The sequence below is a fragment of the Bactrocera oleae genome, chromosome 4 (genome assembly GCF_042242935.1).
Source record: "Bactrocera oleae isolate idBacOlea1 chromosome 4, idBacOlea1, whole genome shotgun sequence".
NCBI lineage: Eukaryota > Metazoa > Arthropoda > Insecta > Diptera > Tephritidae > Bactrocera > Bactrocera oleae.
Window position 1 is genome coordinate 8,615,042 of NC_091538.1, and position 23,374 is coordinate 8,638,415.

At 33.5% G+C, this 23,374-nt stretch overlaps 3 protein-coding genes and 1 long non-coding RNA gene across 7 annotated transcripts; all 4 read right to left on the minus strand.

Moving 5' to 3' along the window:
- Window positions 1-8,205: 8,205 nt before the first annotated feature.
- On the minus strand, window positions 8,206-10,133 carry LOC106614150 (uncharacterized). Its single transcript, XM_014229712.3, has 4 exons — window positions 9,891-10,133; window positions 9,675-9,826; window positions 8,979-9,163; window positions 8,206-8,832 (listed from the first exon to the last, which is right to left on the minus strand). Exons 1-4 carry the CDS (start codon window positions 9,904-9,906, stop codon window positions 8,397-8,399), a joined length of 789 nt encoding a protein of 262 aa, XP_014085187.2. The 5' UTR covers window positions 9,907-10,133; the 3' UTR covers window positions 8,206-8,396.
- Window positions 10,134-10,677: 544 nt separating this feature from the next.
- LOC138855602 (uncharacterized) lies at window positions 10,678-12,385 on the minus strand. The gene is made up of 4 exons (XM_070108306.1): window positions 11,972-12,385; window positions 11,743-11,912; window positions 11,487-11,674; window positions 10,678-11,422 (listed from the first exon to the last, which is right to left on the minus strand). The coding sequence occupies exons 1-4, from the start codon at window positions 12,015-12,017 to the stop codon at window positions 10,990-10,992; spliced, it is 837 nt and encodes a 278-aa protein (XP_069964407.1). The 5' UTR covers window positions 12,018-12,385; the 3' UTR covers window positions 10,678-10,989.
- Window positions 12,386-12,981: 596 nt separating this feature from the next.
- LOC106614144 (uncharacterized) lies at window positions 12,982-17,074 on the minus strand. Of its 3 annotated transcripts, none has more exons than XM_014229716.3 (4): window positions 16,921-17,074; window positions 13,857-14,041; window positions 13,613-13,797; window positions 12,982-13,540 (listed from the first exon to the last, which is right to left on the minus strand). In XM_014229716.3, exons 2-4 carry the CDS (start codon window positions 13,983-13,985, stop codon window positions 13,126-13,128), a joined length of 729 nt encoding a protein of 242 aa, XP_014085191.3. In that variant the 5' UTR covers window positions 13,986-14,041; window positions 16,921-17,074; the 3' UTR covers window positions 12,982-13,125. The 3 variants fall into 3 exon arrangements, with proteins under 3 accessions (XP_014085191.3, XP_014085181.2, XP_014085180.2); XM_014229706.3 differs by lacking the exon at window positions 16,921-17,074 and adding an exon at window positions 16,636-16,752; XM_014229705.3 differs by lacking the exon at window positions 16,921-17,074 and adding an exon at window positions 15,274-15,640.
- A 2,172-nt stretch (window positions 17,075-19,246) lies between these two features.
- Window positions 19,247-23,260, minus strand: LOC138857215 (uncharacterized). Of its 2 annotated transcripts, none has more exons than XR_011396261.1 (3): window positions 22,737-23,260; window positions 21,209-21,589; window positions 19,247-19,282 (listed from the first exon to the last, which is right to left on the minus strand). It is a non-coding gene; the product is annotated as an uncharacterized lncRNA (long non-coding RNA). The 2 variants fall into 2 exon arrangements; XR_011396260.1 differs by having other exon boundaries at window positions 21,209-21,602.
- Between the last annotated feature and the right edge of the window lie 114 nt (window positions 23,261-23,374).

The window sequence follows — 23,374 nt, forward strand, 5'->3', positions numbered from 1 at the left end:
CTAACTGGTTTATAGATATAAACTAGCTGCATCTTAGCAGCTGCTTCAATCAGTTTTTATGGCAAAAAGAATTTCAGTAAAATTAGTTGGTGAAACTCTGTAAAAATTCTACTACATTTTTAATCTCACACCTACTTATAGATTACTAAAAAATATTGACCAATCTGCGCTAGAAATAATCGTTAAAAAAATATATTGACAAGTAGAAAATTAAATTGACGTTAATATGTTTTCATATTTTTACTACTTTTGGATTTTGTATGAAATGAAAGAGTCTAAATCTTGAACAAAATGCATAATCATTCAATGATTTCGACTGTGGTAGCTCGATAGAGCCGTTGCGGTACCGCAAATATGCTGCAAAAAATGTGCTATAATATTTAAGGAACATCCTAAAATGCTTACCGTCAGCATACACACACGTACGCTAGCCTTGTGGCATTTTCCTGCCTACTTCAACGGCATGTGGCATGTGGCATGTAGCATGTGCTAATATGTACAGTTTGCAGCCTGCATGCACACACACACAGATATACATTCATGAATGTGTTTATGCACTGCCTGCAATTCGCTGCTACGTGCCAAACTATCGCAATTCAAGCTGCTTGCCACACGCTGCACCCACGCGCTCTCGACAGCGACTGAACGCAATATTAGACAGGTGAAAATTATTATGATTGCAAGGCATTGTAGGTAAGCAGCAAGTTTCACACACACACACACACCCACGTTGACCGAGCAACCGCATGCCTCATCTAATGCCATTTGGCTTGGCGCTTCCTTCTATTCAATATGCAACGTTGCATGCGCGCAAATTCATTGCTTCGTGTGTGTTCGTTTGCCGATTCCGCTGCTATTAACTATTAGTTGTTTGTTGAGTTGTTTGCTGCACAACTTGCTTGTTGGTTACTCATACGCCCGGTTGGCACAGCTGGTATGTCAGTTTTGCCGCTCATCTCACCTGGCAACTGGTTGCACGAGCGCAAAATGCCGTTGTTTGGCCAAATAAGCAGCTCTGGCAGTATTTCTGTGCATACATATGTGTGTATGAGTATGTGTTAATGCTCCGTCTGGCTGTGGTCAGTGAGCATGAATTAAGACAAGTGCAGATTATTTAATGAACTCACCGCATGTTGGAGAGACGGTCAGCGCTGGTTTGTTGATGACGGCATCTAATTGGTATACGATGAGCTATTTATGGTGTAAGTATATTTTGCTGAAACTTCTCGCAAGTTGATGTGCTTACTAGCGTGTTTACTGACTTTTGGCAGGTAGCTAACTTCAGAAATAATAAAATACTTTAACTATCACTTAAACGACGCTTAGCGGTAAATCTAAATATAGATTATCAGTTTGAGAGAATTTTCTATTGAACTTGTATACACATAAGTCCGTCAGTTCACGTTGTGCTGAAGCTCGGTTTTACAATACCGTCAAGTTATGTTTTCCATATAATATCTATTGCATCTGCACAAGAAATGTCTACTTGTCAGCATCCTACAAAAATGTAAAGTGAATATTTTATGTCACTGCAACAACAACAACAATGTCTCGCTTGTCTAGCATTAAAGCTTTTTAACCTTACTTTACTTTTAAGTTCTAGAAACATCTTTAATATGAATCCGACACACAAGTATTTACTTTTTTTAAATTTTCTGAAATCTACGTTGAAATCTACGCATTCTTTAGTGGGTTTTGTACTTTATTCGTTTTGTTAGACTCTCAAAGACTACAATTAACCATTAATACCCTGAATAGCTAAAAGTGCAAAATCAGCCACTATCTCAATGCCTAAAATAACTTTGAACTTCCTTTAAAGTGACCTAGCTTTAGAATTCGAACATAAGTTGCATGCCTCAAGCTCCTTAGAAAACGTCAGACAATCTGCTTGATCCAAATAACTGACAACATTAACTTAAACCTCTATAAATTAACCTCTGATATAACTTAGTCTAACCTAGCTTAAGAACTCAGAAAAACGCTCAAAGAATTCAAACAAGGCTCACATGTCTCAGGCTCCTTAGTAGGCATCTTACAATCTTCTTGGTCTAAATTACCGACAACATAACCTTAAGTCCCAATAAAATAACCTCTGATATAACTTAGTTTAAGAACTCGAACAAAAATCCTGACGTTTTTAAAATGAAGATACATAGAAGTATAATATTTGCTTGCTTTTAACTAAATTCCGCTATCATTTTATTACTTAATTTAGTAATTTAGTTTTTTTTTTTCAGAGCTCAGCTGTCATTTTACCTCCTTTAAATATATCAAATGTGTCCTTAAAATAGTGCAATCACTTTCATTTGACCATTCCTCTGCTTCTCCCCCAGCAGTGGTTTACATACTTACAAAATGTCCAGTGCATAGTAATTACGGTTGACATTCCCCGTTAACTGCAATTTAACAATTATGTCCCAATTACGAACGATTTAGTATTTAGCTGAGAACAATGCAATTTGCGGTCAAATTTATTGGGCCATAATGGACTAAATATAGTATGAGTATTAGTTAAAGCTATACGGGAAGGAAGGAAAGTATGTGGTTGCGAATTTCTGCTTAAACGAAGTGGATGTGTTTCTAAATCGGGACATAATGCAACAATTTTATAACGTTAGCTGTAAGGAAGGGGTTTTACGAAGAAAGCAGCTACACGCAGATTTGGTACGATCGAATCAAACAAGCGGCTTTCTTTAGAAAATAAATGTGAATAAATCAAAGGGGAGAAAAAGTCGTGTATTAAAATTAAGAGCGATAACTCAAAAACTCAGGGACTAGTTCGCGTATATACAGACCGACGGACAGCTCAACACGCTGATCATTTATATAGATTTAAATGGAATGTAGTTGGAGTTGTTAGCGAGTGGAACTCTATCTGGAAGTTTCATCAACAAATAAGGGAGTAAAACAATAATTTGAAGACATAGGCTTGGACCACTTGGAAAAGCTTAACGGGGAAACAAAAACCGAAGGACAAAGCGTGGTGAACTTGAACTTGAGATATGCTATAAAGCAAAATATTATTCACATGTATTAAGTAGAGGCCACCAGTGATGATTTTAGTCCAATATTAAACCTAAAAGAGCCGCTGACTTGAAGAGTTTGTTTATATTGTTGGTTCGAAACCAAACTGGTTTTTTCAAAATTCTTTTTGGAAACTAATATAGGTATATAGTTTTAAGCTTTCGTCTTTATGCTTAGGAACACCCGAGTACATAATTATCGATAGATATGAGAAAAAGATCGCAAGAAGTTTAATAGAGACCACCACTAATGACTTTTGGTCTGAATTCAAAACGAATAGCGCCAGAAAAAACAGAAATATTGTCTATAAGAAGTTTTTGTTAGGTGCAATCTCTCGGCAACAAGCTGATTCGAAAATTTTTGAAAGATTCTCCACAAATAAACGCGCTTTGAAAAATAATAAAGGTATAAGATTTTTCAATTTCCTTACTCTAACCACATAACCGCATAATCAACCAAAGGAAGCCTTCGAGTCTTTAGCATTATATGGAACCCAAATAAAAGCCGCTGAATTTCAATTAAATCAAATTGTTGCTACCATTGGAGATATGTAAATATTACGTAATACTCGCATTGAGACTTGAGTTAAAAAAATGCTTTCCACCAGCTGTATAAAATTAATTTTGTATTTGTAGCGGAAACACAGCGAGTGAAGCGTACGCAGATTTCTGCAGTTTGAATATTAATGAGGCGACGTGACCTACAGGTGCAACTGAACAAAATGCTGCGCTTTCGTATACATACATACTTGTATATGTGAACAGTGTTTAAGAAGTAAAAAAAGATAAAAAAAATGTTTTTTGGTGAGGTTTTCATTTTTAAGCAGTTTTAATATTGTGGAAGCAAGAGCAATTAAATTATGTTTTTGACTCGCCACATAATATTTCTGGATTTCACTGGATGCGTAAATAGAGGAGAGATTCGAACACCCTAATCGAATTAAATAAACTAGAAGAAAGCTCTAAACTGCAAGCTAGTTCAAGGAATGTCAAATTTCAATATTCTCAGTATGAGAAGTACAGGTTATGAGGAAGACTCACATGTAAGTTTTTGCGCTGAGTCTCACGGTTTCTCAAGGTTTTTATATGAATATTTGGTATTGAGAAATCCAACGCTTAGACAGCGGCATCAAAGTTCAAATAACCGGTTTATACCGGTAATATTCTGAAGTTCGAGGCTTAAATCAAGGGGGAATCCTAAGACAAATGGCATAAAAGACGCTTCTTCTAAACACTCAATGCAAGCAAAAAAAACCTTGCTTGAAGAAATAGTAGGACAGTCATACTCATTCCACATACCTCTCGATATTGAAATTAATCGGGAAGAATACGATTGATTTACTATGGAAATATTTGGGTGCTGAGTTTTCAGCATAAGTTAGTTTGGATTCGGTGGCTGATTCAAAGATCGCACTTGGACGGCTATATGCAGTACTTTGTGAAGCCATAAAATCTTTTGTATTAAAAATTTTGTTAGGCCTTTAATTTCGGGACAATCAAATAGAAAGATGTTTCCAGATGTTAATGCCAGAAATGGTCACACATTCTTCTTTAGTATTTTGGGGTCATGGTAGCAAAAAAAAATTCCCAAAGAGCAATACTGCTGAGAGGGCAGTCCTTAGCCGCATATAAAACCGGATAAGTATCAGTTAAGTAAAGTGCGTATTTTAGGCATTTAGTCTCTAACTAGGGACTATATGTAAATATAAGCTGATAAAGCTGCTAGAAAGAGAAGCAACACAAAAATTAAACTCAAATTTCCAATCTGCGCTGTATATAAACTCATAAAATCGCTCCGTCCTAGGCTGCTATGATCAACCATTAACGGCTAATTTGTATGTCGCGTCCAACTAATTTTCAAGCGCTAAATGCGAATAACCAATGCAAATTAATATAGTTAAGTGGAACGAGGAAATGGAGCACACCTTTTCCAATATAATTTTCCACTAGATTTATAATATTATTGCAACGCCTGTCAAACGTGCCAACGCATTTGCCCATGCACTACATGGTATGGTTGGCAATACCACGGAGCCCATCGTTAGCCAGCAGGAAGTGCGCGCTTAAGCGCCGTCATGAATAAATGAAAATCCGCGCTGGCTAATGTAAAAGTTTTAACCGCAAGAACGATTTTAAAGTGACCAAATTTTTTTGCACAAAAAAAATATTTAACATATTTGTTTTGCGTGCTTCGCCTGAAAGTATGCTAAAACAGATTCAAGTGGTTTACACGCATCGCTTGGCAGCGTCGTAAATCACAGCGTAGCGCACACACACACACACATGCAACGCACTTTTCACTCACTTTGTGCAAGAATCAACTAATTTGAATGACAGAAAGTGAAGGCGAAAAGGATTAGGAACACTCTCACTGACTAATTTTCATTTTGGCCACTTTGTTCGGCGTGGGCGGCCAGCAAGAAATTTTTTCCTCGCAATTTTCGCCATTAATTGCCATTCAGAATGAGTTTGGCAAGGGTAAAATAAATATATACATGCATACATACATGTCTGTATATCTATTTGTGTGGGATTTTTTTCGAAAAGCTGTGGTCAGCGACTAATCCGGCATTTCGTATGGTAATAGTGAATGAAAAATGTGGAAAATTGCAAAAGTCAAGCGTGAGAACTAGCAGCTACTGTACTGTGTATTATTAAAACATTAAATACCGAATCAATTATTAATTCCGAAATTTCGGTATCCCGAAAATATTTGTAATATGTAAAAAACGCATGACCTAACAGCTACTAAGCTCTGTATGTGTGTTAAGGCATTAAATAGCGAATCAACTGTTCATCCCGAAATTTCGGGATCTCGAATATGTTTCGTATGCAAAAATTAATCGTGAGCTACTATACCTAGTATAAGTAAAGCATTAAATACCGAATCAACTCTTTAATCCCGAAATTTTGGAATCCCGAAAAATGTAATAGCGTTGAATAATAAAATTATTTAAAATAAAATGTCTGTAATTTTGAGAACTCGAAAATGTTTCGTATAAAAATCAAGCGTGAGAACTAGCAATTTCGAAATTCCGAAAAATTTAAGATGCATCAAAAAATATTTAAAGCAACCTCGATTCAAAAACTCTATTCAAAAAAATGTTTTGAAATAATATGAACCCGAAATTTCAGGATACCGAAAGCGCTTCCAAGCTTAAGAAAAAGTAACCCCGGTTAAGAAACTCTACTTAAAAAATTGGTCAAAATAATAGCAACCCGAAACTTCGGGATCCCGAAAGCTTATTTCCATCCATCAATAAAAACACCAGCGCTATATAATACATACCTCAGTATCTATGTATGGTATATACATATGTACATAGTTTGCTAAGACGACCACTACACCGCGCATACAAGATGAACGGACATCGCACCGGAAGCAAAGCAACTAAGCTCAGCGAAAATTCAAATTCAAGCTACCGCACAGCTGTATCGCCAACCAGCGAGCGACAGTCCATACGCTTGGTCAGCTTAATTGTTAGCAACTTGGCTGTCTTACGCTGCTGACTGCAGCCAATTTCTGCACTGCTGCCACCCGCACACATCAAAACATACACGCATGCACATACAGCGCTTCACGCGCTTTAACTTCTTCCGGCCACTAGCTTCTCTACTGCTGACGATAGCGCCTTTCTGTGAAGTAGATAAATTGCCCAACATCATGAATTTATTATACTGCTACATGCACTTGCACTTCAGTTGGCATTTTTTTCGGTTGACACCTTCAAGCGTGGGCAACAAAGCTCAGCTTCTCAACTCGTTCTTGGAGTTGGCACTACTTTTTATTAATTTGTTGTTGTTGCTGCTGTTGCATATGAGCTGTATCGCGTACGCCTTAAACTGGCGCAACCATTTGGAAAAACGCATACTTTGCACACAGTTCCTGCAAGCCACTAGCAACAGCTAAGATGAAGTCGACTTCTAAGCTCGCTACGTAGCGCGTGTGAATCTCTTACACAGCTGCCAACTGGCCACGAAGATTAATATTTTGTGTTTGTGGTTGGTAAGCGAAAGTGATAAAAAAAGCTACAACCAAAGTTGTTGTCGCTTAGTTGAACAACTGGCAGAAGTTGAAGCGTATAATTTAAGACTCTCTACATATTTTCTTAAATTAAAGCATATTCGTTAGGGGACTTAGGCCGGTCACTCAGGTGTAGTAGCTAGTAGTTCGACAGCAGCTGGGTTCAAGCTCAATTCAGAACTATAATGCTCGTTTTCAGGCAGTAATGACCAACATGCTTTTTAAGTCGAACATAGTATATGAGAGAATCTATCCACTACCGATATATTATGCCTCCAGCTTTAATATTGAACTTCTTGCTTCTTCTACCTCTTAAAAACCTGTACGCTTCTATGACTGCGTGATGCTAAGGGCTGCGCAGTCTTCTTGTTTTTACGCGAAACCAAGAAATGTACCTGGTACAAGTCAGTGCGAAACGATTTCTGCGCCCGCAAGCCAATAATACGGAATTATTAGCCAGAGAAATCATTCGTAGACCTTGCTCTGCATAAAGTTTTTGGTGGGTATTTGCGAATCTCTCATTATAAAGCAACTAAAAATTGCTCATAATTGTGAATGAAATATGGACCAGTAATGTCTCTACATTTATCGAAAATATCAAGATAATCTTGCAAAAACCGTTCCAACAAAATCTCAGCTCTTGAAACAGAGTATATAACTCTTTTACACTGAAAATAGCTCCCGAAGTTGAATCTCGGTTTGATGCTAAATCAGATGGGTTTTCATTATTACGATAAGGTTCCGGTTATATTGTAGCATAAATTATATACTACTTGCGAAACTTCTTCTATGGATACCGTTGATCGTCATTAGCACTCGTTAGCAATAATGTCCTTACAGAAAGCATTAAAGTTTATTTTTAGGTATTTCAATATTTTAGCACTTATGCCAAGAGTTTTCTCTGGTGTTGTAACAAGCAAAAATACGAACAGGGTCTCTGTATATGAACAAATGGTAGGTTCCATAGATATAGTTGCTTCGCAACTCAGTCATGTCGAAACCTTGGTGAGTGTTTCTACGCTCTTGGAGGACGTTTAGATGGTTCTCTTACCAATCGAATCCTTGCAAAATATTACTTGTAAGTCGCTTCACCCCAATTTAAAGAATTTCGATCAAACTTCTACCAAATATATTAAACGTATCGAAAGAAAACAATCATTTATAAAAATACATTACATTCTGGTAATTTATTTCTTCTTTCTTGTTTTTTTTTTTTTTTGCAAATTTTGAAATCTTTTTTATGGCATACCATACTTTGCAGACCTTAAAACATACATACAAAAATATTCCAAAAGTAAGCGGGTGTTCTATTAAGTCTCGCCTTCTTCTCACATCATCATCCAACAATGTCATATAACACGCTTATCCCACACTGGATAATATTGATATAAGTAGTTCTCCACTTTTAATTTCTTACGCAGATCGCTTTTTGGCATTAAAGTTGACCTCATATTTCCGCTCTTATGTAAATGATAGAAGCTGCAATGCCGTACCATCTTGAATTCACTCCACTCTCTCAACTTTAATCTGCGTTTGTAATCATCCGTCTTACAATGACGCAGCTCCTTTAATTCTTTATTCAAACAGGGTCTACATATGTCTAATTGTGACTTGAAATTGTGATAGTAATCACCGTCGGGTTGTTGTTGGCAACGTAAACATTTCATATAGTTTCTAGCGCTGCAAAAGATCGGCGTTGCTGGCCAAATTACACGACGTGTGCCGAAAGCGAGGCAATAGTCGAGTCGATCGGGTATTTTTATGTGATATGGATAGGTGGTTGGCCTGGATAAAAGATAAAGAGCGGTGCAGTTGAGTGGTAAACAAGTGAATAAGGATATATTAGAGAACAAGAGTGAGTGAGTGATGCATAGCAAACGGTTATAAACAAATGTGAAAAGGGATCATAAATTGTAGTGTACGAGACTTACGCGGGTGTCAGAAATTTTGGCTCTCTCTTTAAAGCATCTCCAACATTAAATGGTTTTTTGCACTGCTTTATTGGTTTAGCATTTTCAGCTATGTATTGGCCAACAGCCGGGATATCATCCTCCTTAAGTGCGGAAAAACGGGGGGTATGACTGACGAGAGGCGAACAGCCATACTTTGAGGGATACTAGTAAAAGAATTAACTTTAATTCATTTTCCTTTTACTGCGTTGAAGTTACCAAAATGAGCAACGAAGTTTTATTGGAGAAAAAGCTATCGTATTTTTTTTTACAGTTCCCATAAAACACCGCTGCATACAGATGGCGTAAGAATCGAAAGAACCCCTTTCGGATTCAAGCAGATTGTCGATTTAACAAACTACAACCTAATTTGCCCTAAACATAGTGAAGCTGTCGTATATGCAAGAACAAGTCTTCCATGTTTTAGATTAATAAAGAACACCCGACGTGCATTCGACGTATTCTGTCTGACAACTCCCATACAAGTATAATGTTTGAGAAACCTAAAACCCTTTTTTCTACTGGGAGCTCGAAAGTTTTGAGAGTTTATGCGACGGTAAGCGCTTCTAACATCTCCAAAACCGATTCGATATCGACATCTTTGTTGGACAAACTCTTCAAATTAACTTCGTTGTTCGCTTTTGAAATTTGTATCAGTATTCTTGGAATTGTCATCACCTCTTTGTTTAAACTGCTAAAAGACGGAACAGACCAAAAAGATGCAGTGCTTTCTCTCGGCTCGTTGGGCCAAAGCGTGCTCCTTCGTACTATTTTCGTACCAAAGGCAACTTCTGGTATTTTAGGTAGTTCAAGAACGTATTGAAAGTTGTCTGCAACAATTTGCATGCCAATAGATATAAGAACATAACGATTTAGAAAATTACAAAATACTACCTTTAGTATCATACATTTTGTTGGCCACATACAATTTATTTTTTTTTTATAAAAAAAAAATATAAAAAAAATATTTACAAAAGATGTACAAAAAAATTCGCGGCTAAGAGCGAAACAAAACTTCAACTATTCCCCTGTGACTGTCCGAGCCGAAAACAAAATTGGTACTGAGGCATTTTTCTAATTTTCATTTTCGTGAAACTTCAAAAATATAATTGAAAAATAGTTCAATGAAACTACAGTGTTCACGAATTTTGTGAAATGTTATTTTACTGGCATTAGAAAGATTATAATAATTTCTAAACTTCACACTATAGAAGATGAAAAAAAATTTCGACCAGTTGAACCTCTATACTGATTGCTTCGAGCTATTTCTTGCTAAGGTCATACCAAATACCACCAAATGTAAAACAATTGCCAGTGCTTGCGAGATCGCAATATTTTTTCTATATTAAGAGAATATGTCTTGTCACTAACATCTAGGCGTTATGATAAATATTTTCTTAGTCGAAGTTGTCTAGAAAATGGCGGCATGGAATCGTCTCAATAATACTTTCTCGATTACTCTGGTTTCATGAGCCTAAGTTGGCTCTAACGCTTTCAGTAATTTAAAGGAAATATAAAGCATTCTTAGAAAATTTCTGATGGTCTCAAGATGGTCTCTCTTTGATATACAGAGGCTTATGTCGTATTTTGAAGTTATGGAATTATACAATATAACCCGTTTGAGAATCTATCAAAATCACAAATAACCCTAATCTATGAAATTAAGATGCGTGAAAAACAATAGCGTTTTCATTGATTTGCAATAATTTTATTTCTTCTTTTTTGAGTATGATGTGAGATTACATTTTAGGCCGTCAAAGACACAGTTTAATATTCTCTTATTTTTTTGGAAATTTTTAAAAATACTTGTAATTTATTTTTATTTTTATACCATAACTTTATATATTTTTTAACTTTAATTTCATTTTAATATTTTTCTTGCAATTTTTTATATATGTACTCGCATTTTAGTTTCTTTTTTTGTACTTTAAAATTTTTTTTTTTTAATTTACGTTGCCTTTTCGAACTTTATGCCTCGAGGTATAGCCGATCTTCAATATTGCACATACCATTTCTGTAGCGTATCGTATGACTGCAAGTAGTTTTCAACTCTATTTTTCAAACGCAAAGTGCTGCGCGAATATTTGTTCACCGCTAAGTTGCCAGAGTAATGCTTGTGATAGAAATGGCACCAACGCGCCGGCTTGAATTTACCCAATTCACGCAGCCGGCTCGAACGTTTCAAACGATCATACTTACAATTATTCAACTCTTCTAATTCGGCATTCATACATGGCCGACAAAGATCTAAATGTACGGCAAAATTGTGATAATAATCGCCCACTGGCTGAGTTTGGCATTTAAAACACTTCGACTTGTTTTCAGCGCCACAGAAGACTGCGTAGCCTGGTATTACGTAACGCTGCTTACCGAATGCCATATCGACTGGCTCGACGCGCCGTCGATACCGATAGTAATCGCAGGGTCTGCAAATGAACAATGAAAACATTATTTTTAAATTTACTTTCCAACATATTACATTTCTATTACGCTGGTCCGATGTGCTTGTATGGCAGCTTAGACCTAGCATCGCTAGCATTAAATGGATAACTTATGTTTACAGCTGTTTCTGGCTTCACGTAATCGTAGGCATTCGGTGCGGGATATTTTGATAAGGCTGGTAACTTGAAACGCGGCGAACGATTAGCCATACCGCTATAACCACGCTTTGAGGGGTACTAAATTGCATAAACTTACAAATCGTATTAAGTTATACCGTTCTCTTATACATATGTATATACATTACATTGTGTAATAAGCCATATTTATAAGACGGTCTTTGAAGTTGTTCACGCAAAATGAATTTAACTCTTGCTCTTCTTCTTTTATCGGGAGTCAATTTGCTTGTAAAACGTTCCATGCCGGAACCGAAAGCGATTTCGGTCTTTTTAAACTCAGCGACGACATAAGGAAAATCTAACGATTATTACAATTATTAGTTAACATTTAGGTTAGGTTGAATTTAAAAATTTTACCATTTATTTCGTTTTCTAGTTCTAGTGCTGCTTCCGCCGAGAACATTGAAAGTTTATAAAATCACTCTAATTTTCGCCTGAATTGAGAAAAATATCTGATCCAAATATGTATGAAATTTGTATGGCCAAATATTAGGAAAAAATTCAGACTAATTTCTTTTAAGCTAAACAAACGAAAACACAATTCAAAATTAATTTTGAATATTGACACATTGTGGTTGATTTGTTTTGCGTTGCCAGATATATAGAATGGCAAATTATATACGCTAACATTATAGCGTTTTCACTTCTTTGGAGCTTTAATGGGGTCGGCTTTAGATTAGCATCCCACGATTTTACGGTTAAAAGGGGTATTTTTGGATAGAGGAGATTCTCCAGATCACGAATATTTATTTATTGCCGCCGGAAGCTTATAGTTTTCGAGATATTTGCATTTTAAGTTGAAAATTTTACAAATTTAATTTTTATAATTTTTTGATTTATGGTTAACTTTTCTTTTATATTATTCACTTATTATGCTTTAAATATATTAGGAAAAACTGTTTCATATTAAAGAGTTTAAAGATGTAAAAACTAATCTTCAGCGCTTAGTTTTGATATTGAGCTTCCACCCATTTTATTTCAGTTGATAATGCTTCTGTGATGAGAATTACACACGTGTTGCCTTCAAATATCGCATGAAGCTTTTCAAAAGCTCACAGGAAAAGCTTTCATTTTTCAAAGCTTTTACTCATTTTGTGCTTTTAGTTGGATATACTTCTGAGATGACAACTCTTCACATGTTGCCTTCGGATATTGTATAGAGCTTTTCAACAGCTTGTTAAAAGAGCTTTCATTTTTCAAAGCTTTTACTCAGTTTGTGCTTTAAGTTGGATATATTTACTTCTGAGATGACAGTTATTGGATAACTTTAGTATTCAAAAGCTTTTTGAGAGAGCTTTCACATTTCAGAGCTTTCGCTATATTTTTTCCCAAATATTTATAACTAGTTTTAGAAATTAACCCATTAATTGTGTTGCATTTATAAAGCACTAAAATGTCTTTATTGCCATATAGAGCTTTTCCAGATTCTTTATAAAAGATTAAGATCTATCTATACGAGTATATATATATGTATGTACATAGTATAGAACTTCATTTCGTTACACCACACATCAGCGCTTCTTAAACATGTAAATATAGTTTTCCGTTTTGATTTTATACCGCAATGTCGATGTGGGCATATGTTGTATCGCTGCCGTCGTACCCTGATGATCGTGAAAGAAGTCACAGTACCTTACCGGTTGATATAGACTCAATTCGGTGCGCATGCGTGCACGATAGAAGAGATCGGTGGAGCAGCGCTTCAACATTTTCAACTGCTTATTCATGCAACGTCGACACATATCCAAATTCAATTGGAATTGATGGAAATAATCGCCGACCGGAGTTTTATTGCATTTGGAACATTTTGCGATATTCACGGGTGTGCAAATAACGGCAACAGCTGGCCAAATTATGCGTCGCGAACCGAAAGCGGAGCATATCTTTAGACTGGCTGGAGGTTGGTCGGCCGCATAATCGGCTGGACTACAGAAACCAAAGAAAAGAATGCATTATCTGATGCAACAATAAAAGTAACCGTTAATCGCTTCAACTCACCATGGTGTTACGAGCTTCTTTATTTGAACACGTTTCGTTCCAATATTGAATGGCCGCGCAGCTTGTTTGATTTTCTTCTTTGGTTCGACATTATAGGCGCCAATTGGGGGAAAGCGTGACATATCAGTGGGCGGTAGGCGCGGCAATTTACTAACAAACGATGAGTAGCCATATGAAGATGGATACTAAAGAAGCAGTGGAAAAAGAATATCAAAAAATAAGAATGAGACATTAGACTACTCACTTTCTTATCTAAAGCTTCCTTAGTGTGCACATACTCGAAAGGGCCGGGAAAATCACGCACTTCACCTTGTATTTTGCGCATAAATGACGATAGGCCAGGTCCTGATATGGGCAGCGTAATGCGCTCCATGCAAGATCCGAAGGCAACACGAGGAATTTCTGGCGGATTCACCACATAAATAAAGCCTATTGAGAAAATAAAAATACAAAATGTATAAGAGTTGTTTTTTTTTAGCTTAAATGAGCTTTTGTTAGAGTACAGCCAAACACGCATTCTCATTCAGTTAAAATTTCCGAGTTTTTTATAACTTTCGTTGAATATCAAAGTAGTTGAACGAAAGTATGCCATGCAAGCGAGCTTAAAAGCTTTTTTTATTACTTGTTACAATGTCCTCAAAGCTGAATGTAGTTTGAATTCCGCTGTATAGAATTTACCTTACATATTCTTTAGCTTTTACATATGTCAATATTCTAAAGTTATCTCGAAACTGAAGACGGATTCAGAAATTTTTTTTGTTTTTTTCTGAAACAATACGATTTTACTTTAGATCCACGATTAAGATAACGGTTGAGTATAAGTTGATTTTTTCCATTCATATTCAAATCACTATCGCAAAAAAATCTCGTTTTTATGAACGCGATGACTTCCTTGAAACCTTAAAATTAGTTATTTATTTAAATAGTTTTTCTTCCAAGAAGCTTTCATTTGACACTGAAGAGCTTTCACTTTGTTTAAAGGAAGAGATTTCGTTATTCCAACGCTGCAATTAGTTATATAATTTTATAGTTTTTTCTTAGGAGCTTTCATTTGCCACTTAAGAGCTTTCACTATGCTAGTGCATTTTCAAATTCCTTGAATGCTGACTAAGCTTTTTAGTTGGTTTGGGTTTTATTATACATCCTCAATTTAATATTTAAATTTTTTTTTCTAAAGATATAAACTTTTAAATTTTATAAATATTAATAAAAACGGTTAACAATAAGTTTTGTTAATTATTCTCTATTCGTATTCAGAAAATAAAAGCTCACTTACGCATGTGATATCTTTATTCAAAGGCTAAAATTAGTTATGTATTTTAGTTTTTCATCAAAGCAGCTTTCATTTGACACTTAAGAGCTTTCACTTAGTTTATTGGAACAGATGTCTTTATTCAAACGCTGAAATTAGTTTTGTATTTATATCGTTTTTCTTCTAAGCAGCTTTCATTTGACACTCTCACTATGTTGGAGCTTTTTCTTTCACGTCCACCTTAACTCTTCATTCTATTTTTTAGTGATTTTTTTATTTATATTAATAATCATAATATTGCAATTTTATTTTATGAAAGCTTATTAAGCTTTCACACAAGTGAAATGCTCTAACCTCTTCACCTAAACCACTTTTTTATGAAATTATATTACAACTTTGATAAAATTACTTTTATTCGCCCTCGCCCGCGCTGTTATCAACTGCGTCTCGCGTCGTTGCGTCCTCAAAACCTCTCGCTCGGCTTTCGTTATTTTTTTGGCAAACATAGCGCCGCCACAAACAAAATCGAACTAACGCTTAGCAAGTACTCTAACTAGTAAAATAACCTCACGCAATGCAAACCAATGAAACCAGCGAAATTAACGGCAAAATCAAACAGTCGAAGTAGGTCACGCATGGGGAAAAGCGCAAAATGAAGTCCTTATATATTTATGCATTCATTGCAATTAGCCACCCGCAGGCATACATATGCTCACGCAGCAGATTTTCGCACGCACATCCTTTCCGATATTTATTGGCAGTTTAGACAATTTATTGTTTTTCCCTTCTTTAATACTTCGTACGTTAACTTTATATGTATGCATAATATCTACTTGGTCGTTAATATTGTATGTATAAATCAATAGAGCTATTAATCGCCAAGTCAAAGCAGAGAAAATTTTCTGGTACCAGCAATCTATTAATTTCTAAAGAGGAAAGTCGATGTTGTTAAGAAAAACGATAGGTTCGATAGAACTTTAATCTTGATGTCAATACTTTTAAGAGTCTAATTCAGTACTACACTCTTGTAACATCAAATAACCCACAACTAACCTAACTTAATATCGCGCTACGCTACTAGGAGCTCCGACATAGGTACTAAAGCGTCTAAACTTGAAACTTGGTTTTGAATAAGAACTTAAGCCTCAACTTACCGCATTCCAAAAACATAATATTTAAGGGAAAATCAAAAGTAATAAACTAGCAATTGTGTCCAAGCTCGTTCTCAAAACTGTTACTCTAAATAAGCTACAATTAACCTAGCTTAATACCGCGGCTGGCTGCTAAACGACGAAGATAATTTCCAGAAATGATCAGGCTGTGGAGCTCTTTAATTGGACAGTTGTGTACAAGAACTTGAGCCTCAACGTACAGCAGGCCCAAACATTATGTTTAATGATATTGACAAACAAATTTCGAGCATGCCTATAATCGGTCTCAAAATTGTATATGGAATGAGGTACACTTTTTTGGTAGACACTATTGCGCTCGAAACAAATTCATATTCAAACGAGAGCATAAACAGCAGAAAAGAACCGAAGAGCTAACAAGCGTCGAACTGTTCCCGAGTTATAGTTTCTAGGAGAATGTTTGAAAAAAGTTTTTTTTTTCTACTTCGACTGTTCCATATTGAATTCCTTATATGTATTTGTTTCTGCATACCGAGGTCTCCAACAGCTTGAACAGCTTGACAGCTCCCGTGCTGTAATTTTATTTACTATTTGATTTTTCTGTCTTTCTTTTGTAAGTCTCGGTTACACTCAGAACTTACCCTCCATAGTGATAATACGTGGAATCTACTAAAAATACGTTAATACAAAATAATGTATAAAAAAGCTGATAACGGATTTTTATATTTCTGTTGAAGCAATATTTTTATTTATGTATTTAAAAAAGAAATCAAAATATGTCAGTTATGATTTTTTGATGTAAGCTAGCAGGCACAATAGTTCATTATTACATTAGGCGTGTTCTTAATGTTACAAAGCATGCGAAATCAAGGCTTGAAGTGTTCTGATTGTCTGACTTTTCGGTTGTATAAATCTTCGGTACTTACTCCAAAAATGATTTTAGACACTATACCAATCGCTTTACAATTTTCAATACACTCCACATTAGTAAATTTTTATTAAAAGCTCGCTCTCCAAACACTCTCTCTCTTTCTTTTTCCACACATTTTAATTTCTACTTATCGTTGAATAGCCAATTTAAAATATAAAGAACAGCCACTGTGATGTATTTATAAAATAAAGCAAATATATCGCAGCAACTGTCCCCTGCACTTAAATGGCGCTTTTCAAACAAACATTTCATATGTCAATTAACATGTTGTTTCCTAACTAACGCAATGTAAAGGAAAATCACTGTGATATATTCTTGAAAATGTACGTAGTATATCACAACGAACGTTCCTTTAATCGAGTTGTTGGGAGGTGAAAAGTCACAAATCACTGAGCTTTCACTACATGGTTTTTTTTAATTTTTAACTCACGGCACTAAAGCTTTTGAGCTTTCACTTCACTAATGCTCTAAGCTTACACTTTTCAAACGTTATTTGAGCTTGCACTTCACTAAAGGTTTAAGCTTACACAATTTTCATGTTTTTATATTTTATCGCCACATAGTGTTGTTTTCGTTGCAACGAGCTGCAATGGTTGTCTAGCTTTATGAGTAAATAAATCATCAAAGCTAGGCCACCAAAGAAGCTAACTACTTCGTTGAAGTTAAATGGCAAGATTTTTTTTAAACTTTTTTCTCCGCACACTTCACTTGTGTTGCTTTCTATATATGATATTATGGGACAAACTTTACCCAGTGATGCAGAAATATACTAGTACCAACACTGAACAAAGTTAGTCCTATAATTGAATAGGTTAGATAAGTGCGGTTAGAAAACAGTATTTATAAAAAATATTTTAACAATTTATTGAAAGTAGTAGTGACCATTTTAAATATAAGGAACAGCCACTGTGATATACATGAAAAAAAACTACATCACTGCAACTAGTCCTTGTACTTAAATGGTATATTTATATGTAAAAAAGTATCAATTAATTTACACTTATGTTGTTTTTGAAAAAACTCGTTAACAAGGAAAATCACTGTGATATAGGCTTAGAAAAAATATATATCACAACGATCGTTCCTTTTAACAAGTTTTTCAGAGGAGTGAAAGCGTCACAAAAGCACAGCACACCGCTTTCACCAACAAAAGCTCATCAAGGAAACGTTCATTTTGATATATCATAATTAAATCTTTTTATTTTTCTAATAAGCGAATATTTATGCTTTTCTGATGAAAGCTACACAAAATCATACACTCAGCTTGCACCAGCAAAAGCTTATATCGCAAATTTTTACTTTTATATATCACAATAAAAATTTTTTACTTTTCTATATGAGTATACCGGCCAACACTATTGATTGCGCTACAACGAACTGCAATGGTTGCCTAGCTTTATGAGACAAACGATCACTCAAAGCTAGGCTACCAAAGTAGCTAATTGCGTCTTCGTAACTTTAATGTGGCTTTCATACTTTACTACCGTTAGTTGACTTTAAAGTTGCATTTGTTTTAAAATTATAGCACGAGTGTTCGGTCTAGTCACTAGACTTTGTACTATAATGAGAGACTAGACCGACAATCGCTGTTTAATTTTAAAATCATAAAATTTTACTATTACATGCAGTCGACACTGTGGAGCGTACTTACGTATACTGCTGTCTGGTATACCAATTTTAAAGGCACACTGTGCCCAGTGTTGAAGCAAGCAATAATTCTCAACAAACTGTGGCACGATATGCCTTAAAAACTGGTTTAACTTTTGAAAAATTGCAAATAACACTTATAAACTTTTATTTACTAATTACTGACTAATATTTCAAGTAAACACATTATTTTTGAATGCACTGTATGTTGGTATTGTATGCTACTTTTGGCATTATAGGACAAACTTTACCCAGTGATGCAGAAAATTTATCAGGAGTTAACACCACAACTGAATATAGTTTGCCGTATAATATTGCTTTGGTGAAATGGTGAAAACTTTCACTTTTTTGTTTAAATGCGAAATTCACATAAATTTAATTTAATTTTTTTAATGCGAAATACACTTAGTTTTTATTTTTCATGATTTTTGTAAAATGTAAAATTTACTTCTCCTTTTTTGTTTTTGTTTATCTACAAAATTCACTTGCTCACTTTTGATGCCAAAATCACGCGATCACTACGACAATCTGTTGCGCTGTGACAATTTTTCGACTGCTATGTCGCTATTTATAACAAAACCGAAGGTCACCGTATCGCGTATCCTTTGTAGCGCCTTTACCTGCCGTCATTACTACGTCGTTTATTTTTCAAGGTAGTGTAATTGTTGTAACTGTTTAGCGATATATTAAATATCCATATTTTTATTTTTCTGAAAACATTCAAAAAATGCTTAAATTGTTATTAGTTTATATGACAAATAGTTGTTTTAAACATTTAATTGATATATAGTTAAATACATATATATATCGAAAATTCTTTTTTTTCTGTTAACTGAAAAGTTTCCTCTAGCTTTTTTACTTTTTAAAAATCTTTTAAAGTTATGAACCTTTATTGCGTTTATTAAGTAACCATATTTCACAACACAATAAAATCAATTCTTAGTCTATGGTTCGGTTTTTTATCGTATAAGTATACGCTATAAAGAAAAATTTTTTTAAATTCGTTCAAAAAAAGAATTATTATAAATTTTTTTGATGGTCGAAATAAAAATGGAATGGATTTTATTTTTATATTTTCAAAATTTAACTATTTAAGTCCACAAAAGAATTTTTCAAAATTTTAATTATTTTCTTTATGAAGTTATCTATGTCTAAAACTAGTCATTTTCCCAGTCGCCATTTTGTAAAGTTTTTTTTATTTTTATTTTTGATTTCAGATTGCTAGGAGAGTTGAAATCGTGGGTATGGTCACATCCCAATATTTTGAAACCCAATTTTTTTTATTTTTTTCTGCACTAATAAATAACTAATGAAAAAATGGGTAGTAAAAATATGAATGCCTTTTTTACCGCACTTCAAAAATTACCTAAAGTTCATGCCTCTAGACTCGAATACCCGCTTAAGCTTATTTTAACTAGTATCAAACGTACATTTGAGAAAAAATATTAAATTTAATACGAATAAAAAAATATATTTTTTAAAAACCTACTACCTATAATATTTTTTACTTTTTCCATTTTTTGGCATTCGAATTTTTTCTTCTAAAAATAATTGAGTATTTTTAACTAGTGTCAAACATATACAACAATTTTAGGGCGAACATTTAAAATTAATTTTACAAAACAAATTCCGAAACTTATTATTTTTAATATATTAAAATTTTTCATTATCAATTTTTTTAATATTCGAAATTTTTGTTAAATTTTTAATAAATTAAATAATATATAATAAATAAATACAAAATAAAAATTTAACTTATGTCTGATTAAGTTTTACCAAAAACACAAACAATTACAATTAATATGCATTAAAAAAATGTTTATGTTACCAAAACCTATATATACCTATAATATTAAAAAAATTTTAACTGACTAGATCTTACCAAAAAGAAAAAAGAAATTAAATTTTATTTATTTTCTCGCAGACCTCAGAGAGATAAAACGTCAGAAAATCTATACACAATTTTCAATAACTAACATATTTCAACACAGCTCACCGTCAAATACAAATGAGGAAGTTTTAAACGCAAAATTTTCGGATATCCCTATATGCAAGTAAGCAAGCTGTATTTTTAATTATTAGTGAGTACCTCAATGTACATATAATTACCTAACTGTATACAATTTGTGAGCGTATAACAATTTTAATATATAGTTTTGCTCAAATAAAGGATGCCTTCGAAAAGTAAAGACTTTAGGTAAGTTTGGTGTTGGCTACTTGACAGGAAGCTGTTGACAGCTGTCAAACAGTTGCTTCACATTTTATTTTTATATACTTATAGATATATATATCATTTATATTAAACTGAATTTACAATATAATAACTTTATAACTTAAATAATTAATATTTTAAACAATTTATATGCAGCTGTATGCCAACTGCATAGTCTACACTCAGCCTTAATCTGTCCGTAAAATATTTAAAACAAGTACTTTACTGTAGTAGTATTGCTAGTTGAGGCATACTTAGCAGCATGTACTAAAATTAATCATCAACTAAATCCCTCTACAAGGTTAATATCCTTACAAAAAGTACAAACAGAATTAGCAAAGCCTTCGCAGAAGGATCGTAAATTCAACTGCCGCGATATAAGTTAGTGCATAGTGTTTACTTAAGCTAATCTAAACAAACTTACCTGATAACTAGGCGCTTGCTTAGGCTGCTGCTAAGTTTGCAAACGTCTAAGAAGGATCGCGTTGGCAATTCGTTTCGCGGAAAGCCGGTCGCGTCGCAAACACCGCACAATGGCTGCGATGTTGCGCTCTAATACTATCACGTGACCTTCAACACACTTAAATATGTGTATTATTTTTTTAGTACACAGCGAATCAGCAGTCATAGCTTAGCGTGAACGGGGTTTTTGCCTATTCATGCATTAGCTAAAGGTAAAATTGAGATCAATGTTTGTGCCAGCCGCTTTGTGTTTATATTTATTGTTTCGTAGAACCGCAGGCGTGGCAGATTTTAGCGGCTTTGTACCTTGGGAAATTTCACTTGTTTATATGCTGGAGAAATGCTAAACCAAATTTCTTAAAATAATGTTTTATTTAAAGTGTAGCCTGTACTTTGAAAAATATGTTTAGTGAGCGAAGATACTTTTGAATTGCAATTCAGTTGCGTTTCGGAATTTGCTCGAGCAAGCGCATAAATCACTACAAAGGGATAAGATTTACAAACTTCGGTTTTTTGTTTCAAAGTTATTTATGGTTTTCCTAACGACATAATGACGTCCTTATATAAAAAATATGAACACTTGTTACTTTTTCTTTTAATTTTACACGTTAAAGCATTTTGAAAGATATTTTATTATAAAACTGGATATTCCGATATAATAGCAGTAGGATATTCAATCGCAAAAAGTAAATTATTGATTTAATTCGTATTAATTGTAATATTAGAAAAGAACACAATCAAGCAGTTTTAAGTAAATATCAACAATAACTAAAATAATACAAATGTAATATATAATATATTGAAATTTTTATAGTATACAATACTATATATATATATAAGTATACAATACTTAGCAGGAAAACATATCTGACGGATGCACTGTTCATATAAAAATATTTAATTGAAAAAATAGCAAAAAAATTTATGATCATTAAAAATATTTTTTTTTTAATTTAAAATCATTAAAACTAATTTTTTTTTTTTTTAAATCTAAAATCATTCAAAATATATATATTTTTTTAATTTAAAATCATTATAAATATTTTTTTTTTCGAAAAAATCTAAAATCATAAAAAATATTTTTTTTCGAAAAAATCTAAAATCATAAAAACTTTTTTTTTTCAAAACAATCTAAAATCACAAAAAATTAGTATTTTTTCGTAACACTAATAAACGATGATTAAAAAATTTATTTTAATAATGTTACAATTTTAAACTTTTGAACAGGTATTTAATACAAATGGCAGAAAAAAAATTTTAGGGAAAAAACAAATCTAGTTGACTTTTAAAGATTTTTATTTCATGCGTTGCAAGGTTTTATATTTGTTGTTAGCCAAAACACTTCATTAAAACTTAAAAAAAAAATATTTAACTTTAGAGACATTAAAACCGCTAAAATCTAGAAATAATTTTTTCCTCTTAGTCTAACTGCATATATATATATACATACATACATATGTATATGTTTTTTAATATTATATATTACTTACCACATATTCCATAACCGAAATCAGACTTTTAAATAATATTTATTTTTATTTATTTAATTGCGTTTGAATTATTTTTATTATAACCAAAAAACCAATAAAATTTGTTATAATTTTTATTTAATAATTTTAAATATCCGCAACATCGACTTTCACCATCAATTTTAATTAGTTAACTAATTAAGCGCATACTTTGTTTTGCCTAAGAGTCCAACTGAAGTCCTGCATTACAAATGTCATTGAACCTGGGTTGCCGTTGTTTCTCTCACGATCCACATTTACTGTTTTAGTGCGTTTGCCTTTCTATCGCATTCTGTTGTATTGTTTTGAATTTAAATTATTATTTGTTGTTTATGTAGTTTTATTTTCCTGATGTAAAGAAGTGCTGCTCAAGATATACCCTAATCGAAATTTTAATTATGAAAATGTTTACAATAACTAATATGCTGAAAAATGTACTATTAATTATTATTAAAAATTAATAATAATTATGTTGATGTAATTAATATTAATTATGTTTATTAAAAATTAATATTAATTATAAGTAATTATTATAAATTTTATTATACATTGTTTATATTCGTACATATATAAATATGTATTATAGCCGCTCTTTAAAGCTTCCTCTAAAAGCAGCCGCG